This window comes from Oncorhynchus mykiss, chromosome 10, assembly GCF_013265735.2.
Source record: "Oncorhynchus mykiss isolate Arlee chromosome 10, USDA_OmykA_1.1, whole genome shotgun sequence".
NCBI lineage: Eukaryota > Metazoa > Chordata > Actinopteri > Salmoniformes > Salmonidae > Oncorhynchus > Oncorhynchus mykiss.
Window position 1 is genome coordinate 5,481,037 of NC_048574.1, and position 19,789 is coordinate 5,500,825.

A 19,789-nucleotide genomic window follows, 5' to 3' on the forward strand; every position below is an offset into this window, starting at 1 on the left:
TTTAATAAGGGACCGGTGTGTGTGGTTGATAGGCCTACCAACTCCCCTTTCTCTTCTGGAAACATTAGAACACTGCTGTATCGAAGAACTACAGCAGCATCCCATATGGTCTAGCGGTTAGGATTCCTGGTTTTCACCCAGGCGGCCCGGGTTCGACTCCCGGTATGGGAATGAGTGTTTTGTTACTGTTCTTACTTCTGAATAGATATTTTATATTTATTTAACTAGGCAAGTCAGTTAAAAACAAAATCTTGTTTTTACAATTACGGACAAACCCTCCCCTAAACCCAGACGACGCTGGGCCAACTGTGAGCCGCCTAATGGAACTCCCGATCACGGTCGGTCGGTTGTGATACAACTCGGGGTCGAACCTGGGCCTGTAGTGACGGCTTCAGCACGGAGTTGCATTTGCTTACATATTTCTACAATGACGCGTGCATCCATCACGTTCCAATTGGCGACGAGTATTCTGCGCGAAAAAAAACAAGATAGTCAAGTGAATATTAAATAAATCAGTCTAGCTCGTACTGACTGTTACATTATTATGAGAATATGTCCTAACATTAAATGAAACATTGATCCCGCCAACTGATAAAAATGATTTACGTAGAATCAGTGAAAAGCCGAGCATGGGGAAAATGGATATGCTCTTCCGCATGTTCTCCACTAGGTGGCGTCCTAGCACCGTCGAACAGCCGGACCTGGTAAATTAAAGTTACGCTACTCTTAGCTTCATTTTATGATCAGAAAAAGTGGTAGTTGAACTACTTACCAATTCATTTATAATATTTAGTAGTCAACACATTTTATCACCCTGTAATTATAGACCACAACTACAAAAAGCTACAGTCGGTTTGTGCCATCACGCCACTCCTTGCCATGGCAACAGACCGGAACCAGGCTAGTTGATTCTCACAAATCCCCCCCAAGACGTGATTTCCTGTAGACTGACAGTATGGTCATGTGACACTGAGCATTTTGTATCCCTGATTGATTGGCTATTAGAATTCACAGTATATTCTTTTCCACTTGCTACCATACAACAAAAACAAGATAAGATTAGGGAAAAGGCCTTTAGACCACATCAATGATCCTGTCCAGGGGGTGTAAAAATACATCAAGCAGACTCAAATATTAGATACCGGCTCAGACAAGACCTCCGTTTAAAGAAAACATTTGATTTTATTAGAATTATATACAGCATCCAATCCTGTACAACATTTTACAACAGTCACTTTTTGTATTACAAAAATTACACTCAAAAACAAAATCGATGGACAAGATCAGAGTTCCAACCACCACTAAAACACGAACCCAGCTTTTTATCCTTAGTTGTCAGGCTTTTATATCCTAGTTCAGGATTTTAAATAAATTCAGACAAAATGTAAATAAAAAGGCAAACTAAAGCAAAACAGTATCATGATTTCTCCAGAACATTCCGAAGCAGGATCAGATCACTCGCCTATTAACCGTACAGAACCTTAGAGAACCGTACAGAACCTTACAGAACCGTACAGAACCTTACAGAACCTTACAGAACCGTACAGAACCTTACAGAACCGTACAGAACCGTACAGAACCTTAGAGAACCGTACAGAACCGTACAGAACCTTACAGAACCGTACAGAATACTCTGAAACAAGCTCTATATTTCACATTCGTTTAAAAGCCTCAATCTGTCTATTATTTTTTTTTTTTTTTGACTTGAGGACCTTATAGGACCTGGTCAAAATATAGTACATAGGGAATAAGGTGGCATTTAGGACAAAGCTTCAATGAGTATCAACGTTAAACCACTATTCAACTTCACAACATTCTTTTGGAAACAAGTAAACACATGAATGATATGGGAGTGTTTATTTTAAATGACTTGCTGTTAAGATTCCACTTTGTGTGACACATGCTACCAAATAACAGAACGCACGCACGCACGCGACTGAAAGGTGTAGTAGCATGTCGTTTCTCCTAGCAACTGTCCACGTCTACACTGGCAACTCTACTTCCTATATAGTGACCTAGTCAACGAATTAGACATGAGAATATTTTTCGTTGAACAGGATACTGTAATACTGACCAGGGAGACATCCGAGAGGTCGCCACTGATCTGAGCTAAGCTTTCGATGTTTAAGCTCAGGGGTTTGGTAAGCAGATAGCAGATCCTAGACCTGTGGTTAACGAAGCCTAAAAGAACAGGTCGAAAGCACTGAGTGCTTCCGTCTCCATCTGCTGATTGGCCGACCCCGATATGAACTCCTCAAGGAAGTTCTCACCAGAGGTCATGATGGCCCCATCTAGACCAGGCAGTGGCATTACTACACCGTGATTGGCCGGTTGTAAGGTCGCAGGGGTCATCACCTGTGAGGCTCCACCAATCGCATTCCCCCCACACGCCAAGTTCCCTCCCCCTTCTTGCCCATTGGTGGTGAGCATATCCAGGAAGCCCGTGCTGTCCGGTGATAGATTGCTGGCAGTCGTCGCGGGCGACAGAAGGTCGGCGAAGAACTCATCGTAGGCGGGGCTGTCGTAGGCGGAGGTACTGGAGCTAACAGTAGAGGGGGAGCGAAGGTCGGCGCAGTCTGATCCGTGGGTCACTTCCTGTCCTACTGCAGCCGCCTGGAAACCCAACTTCTGATTCAGCTTCTCCAGTTTCTTCTTCTTGGCTTTCAGCTTCTTCAGCAGCTTGTACCTGAGGGCTTCTGTCTCACTGAGGCCGGCCGGAACCTTCGAGACCTGGCCACCGGGGCCTTGATTCCTGGAGGAAGAGTTTTTATGGAGCTCCATGACTCCCGGAGAAGAAGGAAGTGAGGTCATGATAGGATATGCTGCAGCAGTGTTGTCGATAGGGGGTTTTCGCGAGGCGAAGGCGCCAGGCTGACTTGGTGTCTTCCAGATGCCATTTTGAGGGTCAATTCTTTGAGAGAGGAGCTGGGTTGGAGGTGAAGTCTTGGAAGAGACATTGTTTATGTTTGTATTTACGTTCCTGCTCCTGGCCTGGAACCCTCCGTACATCTCGGCAGCCTTCACCGGCAGGGCCTCGTTGTCCTCCTTACTGAGTCTGGCTTTGGGGAGAGGAGGAGGCTTCTTCAGCCTGGTGTCTGGGTTGGGGGGAGCCATCTTGGGGGTCTGTCGGCTCTGTGAAAGCTGCTGGAACCGGTTGGGTGTTGAGTGGTTCAACTGACTGGGTTGTAACTGGGTGCCGGGGGGAGTGGGGGTGGCGGTGGGGTGGCGGCTGAGCAGGTACGACCAGTGGGAGTTGGGGTGCGGTGGCGGAGGGAGACCAGGCGTGCTCTGCGGAGAGTTGGGGGTTTTGGGGTGGGGTGGGGGAGGGAGACCAGGCATGCTCTGCGGAGAGTTGGGGGTTTTGGGGTGGGGTGGGGGAGGGAGACCAGGCATGCTCTGCGGAGAGTTGGGGGTTTTGGGGTGGGCCAGGGGAGAGGGAGGGAACTCTGGTGCTGTGGGGCTGGGATCCACATATGATGGTGACATCATAGACACAACGGAGGGCATGATTATTTCACCACAGCTTCCAGAAAGTGCCGTTGTTGTTGTTGTTGTTGTGACCACCTTAGCTGCAGCAGCAACTGGAGCGATGGACGCCTTTTTAGGTCTATTGCTGCTTCTCCTGATCCTGGGAGGACTAGGAGTGAGTCCTTCAGAGTCGGTCTCTGACGGAACGTCACTGCTGTCAGGGAGAAACTCACTGGCCGTATCGGGAGACGTTGGCCTTTCAGTGAGGTCTTCATCGTCTGTTTCAGAGTGCGTTTCAGATTCAGTGGGTATTTCATGGGCAAGTGGGGGGGTCTCGGATCTAGGAGCCGAGAGAAAGCAGACGTCTCTTCCATTTTGTTTGGGAGCCGGGGTGCCGTCGTCCAACGGCCTGCTCTCGGAGTCCATTTTGACCTCTACGAGCGTCAGGGTGACGACGTCATCGTGGGAGAGGCCTTCGAAGGTGTCGAGCAGCGTGGCAGAACCGATGGACGGGTCACCGGCTGTTACCGTGGTGTCCATGTCGTCATTATCGGCGTTGTCAGACACCGTCAGCGCCTCGACAACGGCCGTGTCATTGAGAGGGAGGGGGAGAGAAGAGAGGTCGTGAGAAGAGAGGTCGTGAGACCAGGACTGGAACGGTACATCAGCCAGCATGGAGGTGGAACCGACGATGATGGGAGAGTTACTCCTTAATGTGGTGTCCATATTGTTATCTATGTAGTCAGCCGTTATGGTGGCGTCCATGTCAACGTCGGCAGAGACCGGCTGAGAAAGGTCTAGAGATTCATTAACGACAGAGATCTTGGCCAGGTGAGGTTCTTTCTGTATCAGGGAAGTGCTCGTCAGGTTTTCGGGAGGAGAAGAGCAGGGTGTCTGTGGGTCGTCCGGTCGGTCTGTCTCCAACTCCCAGAAGACAACATGGATCTCTCTAGGCGGGACAGCCAGCTGGGTGTGCGAGACACAGTCAGGATGCTTCAGGTCGTCGAACTCTAACCATGATCCTGTTGGAAGAGAGAAGGTTAGGAATGGGTTTTATACACAGTTACTAGTCACAGAGGAATGGTTAACATGCTCCCTTCTCATTCTTCAGTAGCAGGAAAGTGCTGAATCCTTGTGATAAATAAATGGATTATTATTGAAGGTATTTCTGGTGCGCTGTCCGTTGTCTTTTATAGAGTTACCCCCAACACAACGTAAAGAGTCCTACCGATTGGCACTTTATAAACGAGACACATTATTGGACAGACTGACTTTTCACTTCTAAAAATCTAGATTTATTTATATCCATTGATAATGGAAGTATGAATAAAAATGAATAAAATTCACTCAGTGACCAGTAAACAACAACAACAACAACAACAACAACGACGACGATACTAAGTAAGGAATCGCCCGAGGGGACAAATACAAGTTGTACCTGAATTGAGTTGAAACAGACATTAAATTTAATAAATTAAATACCAACGGACCGTCAGGGATGCGTATCCAGCTGACCAGGTGGTTGAGCGGCTGGTCGTACTGCAGGACTGTGGTGATGGAGTATCTCTGCTGCTGGAAGGTGAAGGAGTACGCGCTGAGGTCGTTGTCAGGGAGACCTTCCGCAAAGTGTAGCACAAACACAGGAGACAGCCTGGAAGAAACGACACAGGAAATGTCGGGAAACAGAAGTAGAGACAACACTCTTCTCTTCTCCTCCTCCATGTGCACTAACTGAATAAATAGGTAAAGGAACAGAGAGAGACCAGAGAGAACAGACACGGAGAGAGACCAGAGACAATAGACACGGAAAGAGGAGACAATAGACACGGAAAGAGGAGACAATAGACACGGAAAGAGGAGACAATAGACACGGAAAGAGGAGACAATAGACACAGAGAGAGGAGACAATAGACACGGAAAGAGGAGACAATAGACACGGAAAGAGGAGACAATAGACACGGAGAGAGGAGACAATAGACACGGAAAGAGGAGACAATAGACACGGAAAGAGGAGACAATAGACACGGAAAGAGAAGAGAGACAATAGACACAGAGAGAGACCAGAGACAATAGACACAGAGAGAGACCAGAGACAATAGACACGGAGAGAGAAGACAATAGACACGGAGAGAGAGGAGAGACAATAGACACGGAGAGAGGAGACAATAGACGCGTAGAGAGAGGAGAGACAATAGACACGTAGAGAGAGGAGACAATAGACACGGAGAGAGAAGAGAGACAATAGACACGGAGAGAGAAGAGAGACAATAGACACGGAGAGAGAAGACAATAGACACGGAGAGAGAGGAGAGACAATAGACACGGAGAGAGGAGACAATAGACGCGTAGAGAGAGGAGAGACAATAGACACGTAGAGAGAGGAGACAATAGACACGGAGAGAGAAGAGAGACAATAGACACGGAGAGAGAAGAGAGACAATAGACACGGAGAGAGAAGAGAGACAATAGACACGGAGAGAGGAGACAATAGACACGGAGAGAGGAGACAATAGACACGGAGAGAGGAGACAATAGACACGGAGAGAGAAGAGAGACAATAGACACGGAGAGAGAAGAGAGACAATAGACATGGAGAGAGGAGACAATAGACATGGAGAGAGGAGACAATAGACACGGAGAGAGAGGAGAGACAATAGACACAGAGAGAGAGGAGAGACAATAGACACGGAGAGAGGAGACAATAGACGCATAGAGAGAGGAGAGACAATAGACACGTAGAGAGAGGAGACAATAGACACGGAGAGAGAAGAGAGACAATAGACACGGAGAGAGAAGAGAGACAATAGACACGGAGAGAGAAGAGAGACAATAGACACGGAGAGAGGAGACAATAGACACGGAGAGAGGAGACAATAGACACGGAGAGAGAAGAGAGACAATAGACACGGAGAGAGAAGAGAGACAATAGACACGGAGAGAGAAGAGAGACAATAGACACGGAGAGAGAAGACAGACAATAGACACGGAGAGAGAAGACAATAGACACGGAGAGAGAGGAGAGACAATAGACACGGAGAGAGGAGACAATAGACGCGTAGAGAGAGGAGAGACAATAGACACGTAGAGAGAGGAGAGACAATAGACACGGAGAGAGAAGAGAGACAATAGACACGGAGAGAGAAGAGAGACAATAGACACGGAGAGAGGAGACAATAGACACGGAGAGAGGAGACAATAGACACGGAGAGAGGAGACAATAGACACGGAGAGAGAAGAGAGACAATAGACACGGAGAGAGAAGAGAGACAATAGACACGGAGAGAGAAGAGAGACAATAGACACGGAGAGAGAAGACAGACAATAGACACGGAGAGAGAAGACAATAGACACGGAGAGAGAAGAGAGACAATAGACACGGAGAGAGAAGAGAGACAATAGACACGGAGAGAGGAGACAATAGACACGGAGAGAGAGGAGAGACAATAGACACAGAGAGAGAGGAGAGACAATAGACACGGAGAGAGGAGACAATAGACACGTAGAGAGAGGAGAGACAATAGACACGGAGAGAGGAGACAATAGACACGGAGAGAGGAGACAATAGACACGGAGAGAGAGGAGAGACAATAGACACGGAGAGAGAAGAGAGACAGAGAGAATAGAGAGAGAACAGAGAAAATAGACTTCCTGGGAAGTTCCTGAGAAGAATCCACTGGACTGTTATGGTCAGGGTTTTGGGGGGGTCAATGTAATTCTCCTCCACTGACCCGAGACAATAGACAGAGAGAGAACAGAGACAATGTAATTCTCCTCCACTGAATTGAAAGTTCCACATTGTTTTTCTATGAGGACTTTTCAAGTGTGGAAATATACATTTGAATTTAATTTACTTCCTGGATTGAAAACGGAAATTGACCCTCAATCCCTGGTTGAGATCCACACCAGGTATGAAAAGGTTAAAGGTCGAGCCCTCACCTCTCCAGCACCAACATCCTGGCTTGCTTCATCTTATTACACTTGCTGCAACGTGATTGGTTGCCAGCATTAAGAGGGTGCCAATCAGAAACCACCTTGGTGAAAGTGGTGAGGGTCTTGTTACATCTGAAAAGAAAAACACATTTCATAGTTTGTGTTTCTTCATCTGAACAATGACACACACCAGTGATGTGTGGGTTGACTTCCTGTGTGTGTGTGTGTGTGTGTGTGTGTGTGTTGACTCAAACTGCGGTTATATCTGCGGGGTGGGAGGGTTTAGGGCGATTAAATACTGTGTGGATGAAGAGCCGACGGGTTGAATAAATGATAAAGAAAGAGAAAACAATTCCTTAAAATATAATTATTGTACATTTTTATATCGAGAGGCTACATCGAGGTTTATCTTTCACTATCTGGCGTCAGTGTGTAAATCTAAGCTTTATAGGGCCTAACTGCACCAAATAGCCGACACGCCAAATCGCCCAAAGCTTTCAGGAACGGGCAGAGAAAGTTACCGTTGATCCTTGGTGGGAAAAAAGACCATGTCAGCGTTTAATTCTGTTAGAGACAAGCTGCAAAATGGAGAGTTGAATATAAAGAGAAGGGAGGAAAAGTAACGTTGGGAAAAGATTTATTAACGTGGTTAAAGAGGATGATAGCAGTGCCCGGCTACGCTACGGCTACTTTACGGCTACTTTACGGCTACGCTACGGCTACGCTACGGCTACATTACGGCTACGCTACGGCTACGCTACGGCTACGCTACGGCTACATTACGGCTACGCTACAGCTACCCTACGGCTACCCTACGGCTACGCTACGGCTACATTACGGCTACGCTACGGCTACATTACGGCTACGCTACGGCTACATTACGGCTACGCTACGGCTACATTCCGTGTTTGGGAAAAGATTTGTTGACGTGGTTAATATTAACTCCTGCACAATTAATTACTACAGTAAAATGATACACCAAACGTAGACTACATTTTGACTCAGGAACAGAAGAAATAGGATTTCTTTCTTTCAGCATCTTGAGAGATTGTGAATGGCATTTAGATACCGTCTGTAGAGGTGCTGTCTTTATCAGCATCATGACAGCTGATAGTATTTCAACCACAGTTAGGGACCGTCTGTAGAGGTGCTGTCTTTATCAGCATCATGACAGCAGACGGTCCCTAACTGTGGTTGAAATACTATCAGCTGTCATGATGCTGATAAAGACAGCACCTCTACAGACGGTCCCTAACTGTGGTTGAAATACTGTCTTTATCAGCATCATAACAGCAACATAAAATATGCAACCAAGACGAACTGAAATCTCATCAGAAACATGTTGGGTCATTTTTACAGGTTTCTATTTCCTTACAACCAGTCAAACTGAACATCTTTCCCGTTTTTGGGCGAGGGTTAATTGCATTTTCTCCCCGGTGCCTAAATGTCTTTGCTCTGCGAAAGAAGCAGAAATGACAGAAAAGTTTTGATGTCAACCAGATTGAATCATTCATTCTATCGATGAATGACATTCTGGTGAGCAAAGGTTGATTTAGTCCTCTAGGGCAACATGTAATAACAGAATAGAAGCTGCATGTATCCAACTAGACAGTTGACTCAATCATCTTTTTGAAAATGTGAAATTGTCTTTAAATTTCCAAACCCTTATTGGTTTAAAATTGTGTATTTTTTATTATCTTGTATTCTTTTGAACTTAACATGAATTGGGGTATTTAGAGTAGTATACAGGGAATTTGAAAAGTATTCAGACCCCTTGACCTTTTCCCACATTTTGTTACATTACAGCCTTATTCTACAATTTATTAAATACATGTTTTCCCTCATCAATCTACATGTATTTAAATGTTTGTTTTGCAAATGTATTAAAAAAAAAAAAGAAATATCTTTTCTTACTCATTTACATAAATATTCAGACTGTGAGACTCGAAATTGAGCTCAGGTGCATCCTGTTTCCATTGATCATCCATGAGATGTTTCTACAACTTGATTAGAGTCCACTTGTGGTAAATTCAACTAATTGGACATGATTTAGAAAAGGTACACACCTGTCTATATAAGGTCCCACAGTTGACAGTGCATGTCAGAGCAAAAACCAAGCCATGAGGTCGAAAAAAATTGTCAGTACAGATTTGGGGAAGGGTACCAAAACATTTATGCAGCATTGAAGGTCCCCAAGAACACAGTGGCCTCCATCATTCTTAAATGGAAGAAGTTGTGAACCACCAAGACTCTTCCTAGAGCTGGCCGCCCGGCCAAACTGAGCAATCAGGGGAGAAGGGCCTTGGTCAGGGAGGTGACCAAGAACCCAATGGTCACTCTGACAGAGCTCTAGCGTTCCTCTGTGGCGATGGGAGAACCTTCCAGAAGGACCATCTCTGCAGCACTCCACCAATCAGGCCTTTATGGTAGAGTGGCCAGACGGAAGCCAGTCCTCAGTAAAAAGCACATGACAGCCCACTTGGAGTTTGCCAAAAGGCCCCTAAAGGACTCTCAGGCCACGAGAAACAAGATTCTCTGGACTGATGAAACCAAGATTGAACTCTTTGGCCTGAATGCTAAGCATCACATCTGGAGGAAACCTGGCAACATCCCTACAGTGAAGCATGGTGGTGGCAGCATCATGCTGTGGGCATGTTTTTCAGTGTCAGGGACTGGGAGACTAGTCAGGATCGAGGGAAAGATGAACGAAGCTAAACACAGAGAGATCCTTGATGAAAACCTGCTCCAGAGTGCTCAGGACCTCAGACTGGGGTGAGGGTTCACCTTCCAACAGAACAACAACCTTAAGCACACAGCCAAGACAACACAGGAGTGGCTACAGGACAAGTCTCTGAATGTCCTTGAGTGTCCCAGCCAGAGCCCAGACTTGAACCTGATCTAACATCTCTGGAGAGACCTGAAAATAGCTGTGCAGCGACGCTCCCCATCCAACCTGACAGAGCTTGAGAGGATCTGCAGAGAAGAATGGGGGAGAAACTCCCCAAATACAGGTGTGCCAAGCTTGTAGAGTCATACCCAAGAAGACTTGAGGCTGTAATCACTGACAAAGGCGTTTCAACAAAGTACTGAGTAAAGGTTCTGAATACTTATGTAATGGAGTAATGGAGATATGTTTTTAGACATTTTTGCAAATTAATAAAAACATGTTTTGTTTTGTCATTATATGTGTAGATTGATTAGGATATTTATTGAATAAGGCTTAAGTAAAGTTAAGTTAGGCTTTAACGCAAAATGTGGAAAAAAAATCAAGTGGTGTGAATACTTTCTGAATGCCCTGTACAGGTAGAAGCCATTGAACAGGAGGAGGCCAGGTCAATAAATACATTTTCACAAAAACGCAGATAGAACGGTACAGTCCCAAGCTCTCGTAATAGCCTACCGAAATATCAGAAACGTAAATAGCCTACCAAAATATTGGAAATTATAAGTGAAAACATATCCTAATCCTTCCATATAAATCCTGTACCCAAGGTCTGTTAAAAAATATATATTAAAAAAATGTGGTCTGTCGTCTGACTGTAGCCTACAGTGTATTTTCTATATTAGTGGGTTGGGGGTCAGGTGAGGGCCTCAGATTTTCACTATATAGTTGGGTGGTTGCAGGGTGAACAAACAGCTGACAGCACCACTAACACCCCTCCTCTGGTCCCGTTGAGTCGGTCAGTGTCTCTGACATTGCCTTGTACACTCCCGTTTCTGTCAACATTTACCTCCTTGTCGTTGCCATTCAAAAGACCAGTTCAACAGAGAGACACAGCTCCCCATATTCACGAGGGGTCGTGGTGTTTCGCTGGTCTGCGTACCCACATGCAGCATAATCTCGGTCCAGAAAACTGTCCCCAACAAGTTAAAGACGACTCTTACTTGGTTTTGGTGGCGTGCTGGCAAGTTGATGAGTTACACTGAAACTGCCAGTCATACTCATGCTGGAAGAGACGTTCGGCCCAGGAGTCAGCCCCGAGGAGGAGCGGCAGGACGAAAACCAGCCTCTCATTCTGACCTGCAGGAGAGCAGACAACACAGCAGAGGTCAGGGTGAGGTCAGGGTGAGGTAAAAATCAGGTCCATCTGGAATCGATGGTAATGTTAGGGACTGTGTGTGTTAGTCATGAAGGTAAGACATGGTTGAGACATATCTCCTGGAAGAGGTTCAGATCGGGGATGCTGACTGAGGGACCAAAATAAACTATCTCTAACGATATCAGGCAAAGTATCACAATAACAACATCTTACTAACGATATCAGGCAAAGTATCACAATAACAACATTTTGCTAACGATATCAGGCCAAGTATCACGATACCAACATTTTGCTAACGATATCAGGCCAAGTATCACAATACCAACATTTTACTACCGATATCAGGCCAAGTATCACGACACCAAGTAGTATGGTGATACCACAGGGCCCTCCTCTCCAGGTCGCCTGTTCCGGTTTTCTATAGGCTCTGCACATGTGCTACACAAACCCCTGATCTTCACACCTCTACTCAATACAACACACTGAAGTTAATGTCACACACAGCATGGTAGCAACACATGACAACAGGGTATCAACACATGACAACATGATAGCGGCGCAACATGACAACATGGTAGCAACACATGACAACATGGTATCAACACATGACAACATGATAGCCGCGCAACATGACAACATGGTATCAACACATGACAACATGATAGCAGCACAACATGACAACAACATGGTAGCAACATATCAACATGGTATCAACACATGACAACATGGTAGCAGCACAACATGACAACATGGTATCAACACATGACAACATGGTATCAACACAACATGACAACATGGTAGCAGCACAACATGACAACATGGTATCAACACATGACATGGTAGCAGCACAACATGACAACATGGTATCAACACATGACAACATGGTAGCAGCACAACATGACAACATGGTATCAACACATGACAACATGGTATCAACACATGACAACATGGTAGCAGCACAACATGATAACATGGTATCAACACATGACAACATGGTAGCAGCACAACATGACAACATGGTATCAACACATGACAACATGGTATCAACACATGACAACATGATAGCGGCGCAACATGACAACATGGTATCAACACATGACAACAACATGGTCAGAGTGTCCATGATTGAGTCTTTGAATGAAGAGATTGAGATCAAACTGTCCAGTTTGAGTGTTTGTTGCAGCTCGTTCCAGTCGCTTCCTGCCGCGAACTGAAAAGAGGAGCGACCCAGGGATGTGTGTGCTTTGGGGACATTTAACAGAATGTGACTGGCAGAACGGGTGTTGTATGTGGAGGATGAGGGCTGCAGTAGATATCTCAGATAGAGGGGAGTGAGGCCTAAGAGGGTTTTATAAACAACCAAGAACATCTAGCCGCTCGAGAGCATACAGACCTCTGGTGTAAATGAGAAGGTGCTCAGGACAGAGGAGTGAAGGAGACAAGCATCTTGTCATTATATACAGACCTCTGGTGTAAATGAGAAGGTGCTCAGGACAGAGGAGTGAAGGAGATGAGCATCTTGTCATTATATACAGACCTCTGGTGTAAATGAGAAGGTGCACAGGACAGAGGAGTGAAGGAGACAAGCATCTTGTCATTATATACAGACCTCTGGTGTAAATGGGAAGGTGCTCAGGACAGAGGAGTGAAGGAGACGAGCATCTTGTCATTATATACAGACCTCTGGTGTAAATGGGAAGGTGCTCAGGACAGAGGAGTGAAGGAGACGAGCATCTTGTCATTATATACAGATCTCTGTTGTAAATGGGAAGGTGCTCAGGACAGAGGAGTGAAGGAGACGAGCATCTTGTCATTATATACAGATCTCTGGTGTAAATGAGAAGGTGCACAGCACAGAGGAGTGAAGGAGACGAGCATCTTGTCATTATATACAAACCTCTGGTGTAAATGAGAAGGTGCACAGGACAGAGGAGTGAAGGAGACGAGCATCTTGTCATTATATACAGACCTCTGGCGTAAATGGGACACCAACCATTTCTTAAAAACCTATGCACGCAGATTCTTACCCAGTTTACATTTCAGCAGAGGCTCCAGCAGTTTAAAGATGGCCATCCTGATGGCCTGCATCTCGGTCTGGACCCTCTGTGCCACGGCGGAGGGCACTCGGACGACACCATCTGGAGAGAGGTGAGAGACGGGGGGAGAAGGACTCACATCAGGTGTAAAAACATTCATGTAGGACCAACAAAAAAAAAACCCACTTGTTTAGGACTTCTCTGGAAAGTGGAAAATGCTGCCCAATGGCAAAGAGAGAAGAATACACAAGAGATCCTGTTGACGGGCAGCTGTATTGGATAAGAGCAAGAGAGTGTACGAATACATTCTGTCTCAAATAGATATTCAGCTCTTAGCTGCCAATGTGGTACATCAATACAAATAGACATGTCCACCCACCTGCGCCAGTGTGTTGGTAGGCTGTGCTGAGACTACAGGCTCGGTCGTACCTCTCACACAGATCCCAGACCGGTTGACCCACAGCGGGCCTCTTGATGGGTCGTCTGTCCCTCAGGGTGCGACAGTGGACCAGCGCCACCAGCAAGGTGTCCAGCCAACCCAGACCGTGCTCATTCTTCCAGAACAGGTGAGGTCCGGGAACTGGGACCAACTCCCCCGTCGAGATCAGTCCCGGGTCGAAGTCGGGCAACACTTCCTGCGTGTATTTAATCATCTTTCTTGGCCGGCCCCTTTTCTTTTTCGACGGCGGTGTCAGGACTTCCACTTCCTCTTTGACGCTTACTTCCTGTTCCTCGTCCTCGTCGCTTAGTTGTTGGGCGTTGTGAGCTCTTCTTCCAGCTCTGATAGGACCGTCATCTTCCACACCATCGTGCACTTTGCTCTGACTGAGGTCCACACTGCAGGGTCTACAGACCCCCTGCGGGGGGCGCTCTTCATCCTGTATCTTCTCTTCCTCGTCAAAGACAGGCAGATCCTCCTCATCTTTCTCTAAAGCAGGGATAACCTCAATCATGGCAGGTATAGACACAGCCTCCAAGGCCACAAGTGCAGCAACTTCTTCCTCCTTCTCCAAGGCGATTAGAACCAATTCTTCCTCCTCCTCTTTCTGTAAAACACTTAGCCCCTCCTTCATGCCAGGTGGAGCCTCTTCTAAGACAGTTAGAGCCTCCTGCAAGACCAGGACAGCCTCCACGGTAGGAACAGGCTCATTTCCCCCCGCATCTTTCTCCATGGCAGAGACAGACTCCCCTGGGACAGGTAGAGCCTCCTCTAGCAGAGAGACAGCCTCCCCTGGGGCAATCAGAGCCTCCTCTAGCAGAGAAACAGCCTCCCCTGGGACTTTTAGGGCCTCCTCTAGCAGAGAGACAGCCTCCCCTGGGGCAATCAGAGCCTCCTCTAGCAGAGAGACAGCCTCCCCTGGGACAGGTAGAGCCTCCTCTAGCAGAGAGACAGCCTCCCCTGGGGCAATCAGAGCCTCCTCTAGCAGAGAGACAGCCTCCCCTGGGACAGGTAGAGCCTCCTCTAGCAGAGAAACAGCCTCCCCTGGGACTTTTAGGGCCTCCTCTAGCAGAGAGACAGCCTCCCCTGGGGCAATCAGAGCCTCCTCTAGCAGAGAGACAGCCTCCCCTGGGACAGGTAGAGCCTCCTCTAGCAGAGAAACAGCCTCCCCTGGGACAGGTAGGGCCTCCTCTAGCAGAGAGACAGCCTCCCCTGGGGCAATCAGAGCCTCCTCTAGCAGAGAGACAGCCTCCCCTGGGACAGGTGGAGCCTCCTCTAGCAGAGAGACAGCCTCCCCTGGGACAGGTTGAGCCTCCTCTAGCAGAGAGACAGCCTCCCCTGGGTCAATCAGAGCCTCTAGGAGACGGACGGTGTCCTGTAAATTAGGGACAGTTACCCGTGGAGCCAAAACTGGAGCAGCCACATTCTTCTCTGGGGCAGAAACAGCCAAGTGTACGGGAGGTAAAATCTTCTCTGGGGCAGAAACAGCCTCGTCTAAGGGACAGATAACCTCCTTTGGTACAGGCTCAGCGTCTACAAAAGACAGTGCAAGTTGTGACGTAGGTACAGTCTTCTCTGGGAGAGGCAACCCCTTGTCTAAAGTAGGTGTACCCTTCGCTGGGAGAAAGACACCATCTTCTCCCTCATCTAGGACTTTTTGGTCCATTTCCTCTGGTATCGGCCAATCAGAATCCTTGTGGTATCCATTGGCCCCTCCCCTCTCAGGAAGTGGATAGTTGAGGGTTTTATCCACCAGCTCCATGTCTGTGGGTTCTGATAGGCCGATTCTCTCCTTCTGTACTGGTGTTGTGTGCTTCGTCTTATGAAAGCAGTCTTCCTCATTGAGTTTGGAGCTGGTGATCCTGACGACTGGGCGACTCTCATTCTGTGACACGGCCTCCTCCGATCGTGCGCTTTTGGGGGAAGATACAGAGTCTCCGTTTTCCAACCCACTGGGACTCTTCCTCTTCCTCCCCGTCTGTGTTTGGGATAGAGGGGGTATGAGGCTGGCCAGGACATCTTCCAAAGGCTGGGAGACCAGGGGAAACAGGCACTGTGGGCGGAGGCCAGAGGTTATTTAGATGGGTAGGTTTATTTAAAAACAGGCTAGTCAATTAAGAACAAAATTGTTATTTAAGGCCTGGCAAGAACAAATAAATTATTATAACCGGGAAACTATCTGGGAAACGTCAGCCTAGAAACTTGTATTCACTCTTTCTTTTCAAGGTGAGGCCAAGGACAACATCCACTCTATAACGTAGCACAGTGAAAGGACACTTTAGCAGGAGGACAGTGAATGGACACTTTAGCTCGGAGGACAGTGAAAGGACACGTTAGCAGGAGGACAGTGAAAGGACACTTTAGCAGGAGGACAGTGAAAGGACACTTTAGCAGGAGGACAGTGAAAGGACACTTTAGCAGGAGGACAGTGAAAGGACCCTTTAGCCGGAGGACAGTGAAAGGACACTTTAGCAGGAGGAAAGTGTCTGACTGTATTTACTACCAACAGTAACAGAATTCACCCATGCCTTAAGATCCTCGTAATACTGCCACTACGCCAGACAACAAAAGCCAACCCAGACACTGAAACAATGTTTTTACAGGAAACTACTAAAAAACGGGCATCTTGTTTCAGACAAACTATTAAAACGTGTGTCTTTGATCCACACTCATTGGCCCTGCTTTGTGAAATATCCCACTGTTTTTGTTGATGTCGTGCTGATTGTGTTCGCGTTAGCCTACCTGTGGGTCAGTGCAGAGGGTGATGACCTCCTGGATGCTGATCCTATAGGAACGAAGAGCCCGAGTCTGCCCTTTAGCAGCACACCACGGACAGGTCTCCAACGAGGCTGAGCGCTCCTGGATCTGCAGGAGGGACCAATCATTATGACAACAAAGAACATGTTAATAACTTGATCGATATCAGCAGGAGGGAGGGCAGCTTTGTTGCCTAGGAGACAACACACCGTAAAACATCACAGGGCATCGTACAGCATAATTGAGAACAGTTGAGTATCGCACAGTATCATTGAGTAAACATGGAATATCATTGGATATCTTTCTAAATATAATTCAGTGCTTTAGTGCAGAAGTGGGTAATTCCAGTCCTCGAGGGCCTGATAGGTGTCACAGTTTTGCCCCCCATCCCCCTTGCTAACACACCTGACTCCAATAATCACCTAATCATGATCTTCAGTTTAGAATACAATGTGATTAACCAGCTGTGTTTGCTAGGGATGGAGAAAGAGCGTAACACCCCCAATCAGGCCCTGGAGGACTGGAGTTTCCCACCCCTGTTTAAGTGTATCGAATACACTGTCATTGATTATAAGATATTTAGATAATATGTCAATGTCATATAGTACACTGGAGTATCAGGTCAGAGTACACAGGATCATTGAGTTTGTTAGAGCGAGTATCAAAGTATCAGAGCCGAATATTACAGAGTCCAGTCCAATCATAATGAAGTTCATTGATTTGAGTCGGAGTTCACAGGGACATGCATTATGTGCAATGTACCAGACGGCATATCAATTGATGTAAGCCTCAAAAAAACATCCACACAAACGTTTCGCCTTTTAAAAGCAAAGATTTCCGATTTTCATTGAGTATATTCTTTTGTTGGATTTTGATTTGGATACAATAAGGAGATTATACCCAATATAAATCCTTAAACCCAAAATAGCTTTGCACAAGTGACAGCAAGGGTAGAGGAGAGGAAGACAAATGAGTTCGACTGACTTTTTCCCAATACCCTGCAAGTGGGCCCGGGGCCCCCAAACCAGTGCCTTCGCAACTCATCACAGGCAAATCTGCTGTTCCTTGTTGTTGTTGTGTCCAGTGCTGTCTGTGTCCAGCGCTAGTTACTATACATTACCATATCCCTGTGGCCAACCAGGCTCACCTCCTCCGCATGAAGGGCTACGGGGGGGGGAACAGCACATTGGCAGAGTTAACGTAACAAAACGTTGGCATTACGTTTGGATCGCACGCTAACGGCTTAACGTTAGGTACGTCCACAATTGTTAATAATAATGTCAAAATACAGTTCATATGATTATACATGGATCCAATTGCTACTGTGATACCGTATGAAACTCGTAACACAAAAAATATATAAAAAATACCAACGTTAGCTAGCTTGCTAATCTAAGGTGGTGGTGATTAGCTAGCTTATTAGCAATGCAAGCTAACCGTAGCTAGCTACCGAGTAGTTCGAGAATGCGCTGCTGGACCTCAAACCTGGCTATTATTTTTTACCTACCTCGCTAAAGAGCATACTCGATTCAATTTAGAGACGATGGTAATCACGATAATTCATCAACTCTTGCCGGTGGTGTGTGGCTTTCCATTCGCATCCCTGTATCGTGGTCGAAACTTCCTGTTTCCGGTTGGGGGCTTGACGCCGGTTTGTGTAGCAAACTTGACCTTCCCCCTTTCGAACGAGGAAACAAGCCGTTGTTGTACCGCCTCCCACTGGTCAGATAAATGTATTACACCTTATTGTCTCTACTTGGTACAATGTGATTCAAATCGAGAAAGAACAGCAGAAGCAAGTAGCTGCGACACACAGACACTGTGAAGGCCTAGAGATTCTGAAAAATTATATGTTTTGCTAGCTAGCCGGTAATATAGCCCAGAGTACCACTGACCTGACTGGTGTGATGAGGGCTTTGTATTTAATAATAATAATAATAATAATAATGAAATCTAATCAATTGAATACATTTGATGATAATATAAGATAATATGCTTATTCATAATGTGAATAAGTGCTGTATTACTATTCTAAAGGAGGGAACTGTAAAAAAAAAATTTTAAAAGACTCATGTAAAATAGAGTAAAATGTGAATATTTCATCCTTTGTTATCCACATTTTTAAGTGGCGCTTTCTGATTTGAATTTACAAGAGGAGAAACATTAAACGAAGAGGGGTTTATGGGGGTTCTTTGGGGTACAGGGGGTTTCGGGGTACTGAGGCGAGAAGGCGAGGTACCCGTTATCTGAAAAACAATGCCCCCTTCATTTATAGCTCAGTGCTCCTGTCTCTCCTCCCCCCACATCCCCTTCTACTGTCTCTCGTTTATACCTCCCAACCCTTTCCTTCTTTTCCCCGGCTGTACCCCCATACCTCTCCCCTTGTTTCCTCTGTGGTGCCTCTCTCCCCCCTTTCCCTATTTCCCTTTTCCCCATACCCCCCCCCCCCCCCCCCACCACCCGAACACACACACATGCACGTACACATAAACACACACACACTCCGACACCCCTTCTTCCAGCCCCTCCTGTATGCACCGCTGCTGTCCTCAATTTGTTTCTTCTGATGACAAATTAATTTGCATATTTTTTTCCCAGAGAGGCTTCATTAGAATGCATAGATACATTGGTGATGAACTCTCCCCTCACCCTCCTCTCCTCTCTTCTCATCCTCTCCTTCTCTCTCCTACCCCACCCTTCTCTCCTCTCCCCTCACCCTCCTCTCCTCTCTTCTCATCCTCTCCTTCTCTCTCCCACCCCACCCTTCTCTCCCCTCCTCTCCTCTCCTGTCCTTTCCTCCTCTCTCCTCTTTCCTACCCCACCCTCCTCTCTGTTTCTCCTCTCCGTTTCTCCTCTCCTCTCCTCTCCTCTCCTCTCCTCTCCTCTCCTCTCCTCTTCCCTACCCCACTCTCCTCTCCTCTCCTTGTGCTTCATGGACAGGCTGTGTGACTTTCTGTCATCATGCTGCAGGTACTACTGCTACTACTCCCACATGGGACAGATGACAGTTTAATAGCTAGACAGAGACAAATGGGGCTCTGGATAAAAGTTGCCCTTAGGCACAGATCTGGGATCTGTTACTGCTCCCTGAATCCTGAGAGGAATATGAGAGGTGGAAT

At 46.6% G+C, this 19,789-nt stretch overlaps 1 protein-coding gene and 1 non-coding gene across 6 annotated transcripts; one reads left to right on the forward strand and one right to left on the reverse strand.

The window, feature by feature from the left end:
• The first annotated feature begins 99 nt into the window (after window positions 1-99).
• Window positions 100-171, forward strand: trnae-uuc. The gene has a single exon. It is a non-coding gene; the product is annotated as a tRNA-Glu (tRNA).
• Window positions 172-1,158: 987 nt separating this feature from the next.
• Window positions 1,159-18,337, reverse strand: LOC110534826 (SUMO-specific isopeptidase USPL1). Of its 5 annotated transcripts, XM_036989534.1 has the most exons (11): window positions 18,178-18,337; window positions 17,655-17,834; window positions 16,656-16,778; window positions 14,827-15,966; window positions 13,854-14,658; window positions 13,466-13,576; window positions 11,284-11,419; window positions 7,405-7,530; window positions 4,959-5,119; window positions 1,621-4,490; window positions 1,159-1,530 (listed from the first exon to the last, which is right to left on the reverse strand). In XM_036989534.1, exons 2-10 carry the CDS (start codon window positions 17,712-17,714, stop codon window positions 2,182-2,184), a joined length of 4,971 nt encoding a protein of 1,656 aa, XP_036845429.1. In that variant the 5' UTR covers window positions 17,715-17,834; window positions 18,178-18,337; the 3' UTR covers window positions 1,159-1,530; window positions 1,621-2,181. The 5 variants fall into 5 exon arrangements, with proteins under 5 accessions (XP_036845429.1, XP_036845425.1, XP_036845427.1 ...); XM_036989530.1 differs by having other exon boundaries at window positions 13,854-15,966; XM_036989532.1 differs by having other exon boundaries at window positions 1,159-1,500; window positions 1,601-4,490; window positions 13,854-15,966.
• Window positions 18,338-19,789: the final 1,452 nt, after the last annotated feature.

Coding starts and splice junctions, on each gene's coding strand:
- LOC110534826 (XM_036989530.1), bottom strand. CDS start 17,714: ATGAGTTGCGAAGGCACTGGTTTGGGGGCCCCGGGCCCACTTGCAGGG. Junction 16,779..17,654: donor TTGCAGGGTATTGGGAAAAA/GTCAGTCGAACT, acceptor TCCCTCCTGCAG/ATCCAGGAGCGCTCAGCCTC. Junction 13,577..13,853: donor CTACCAACACACTGGCGCAG/GTGGGTGGACAT, acceptor ACCTCTCTCCAG/ATGGTGTCGTCCGAGTGCCC.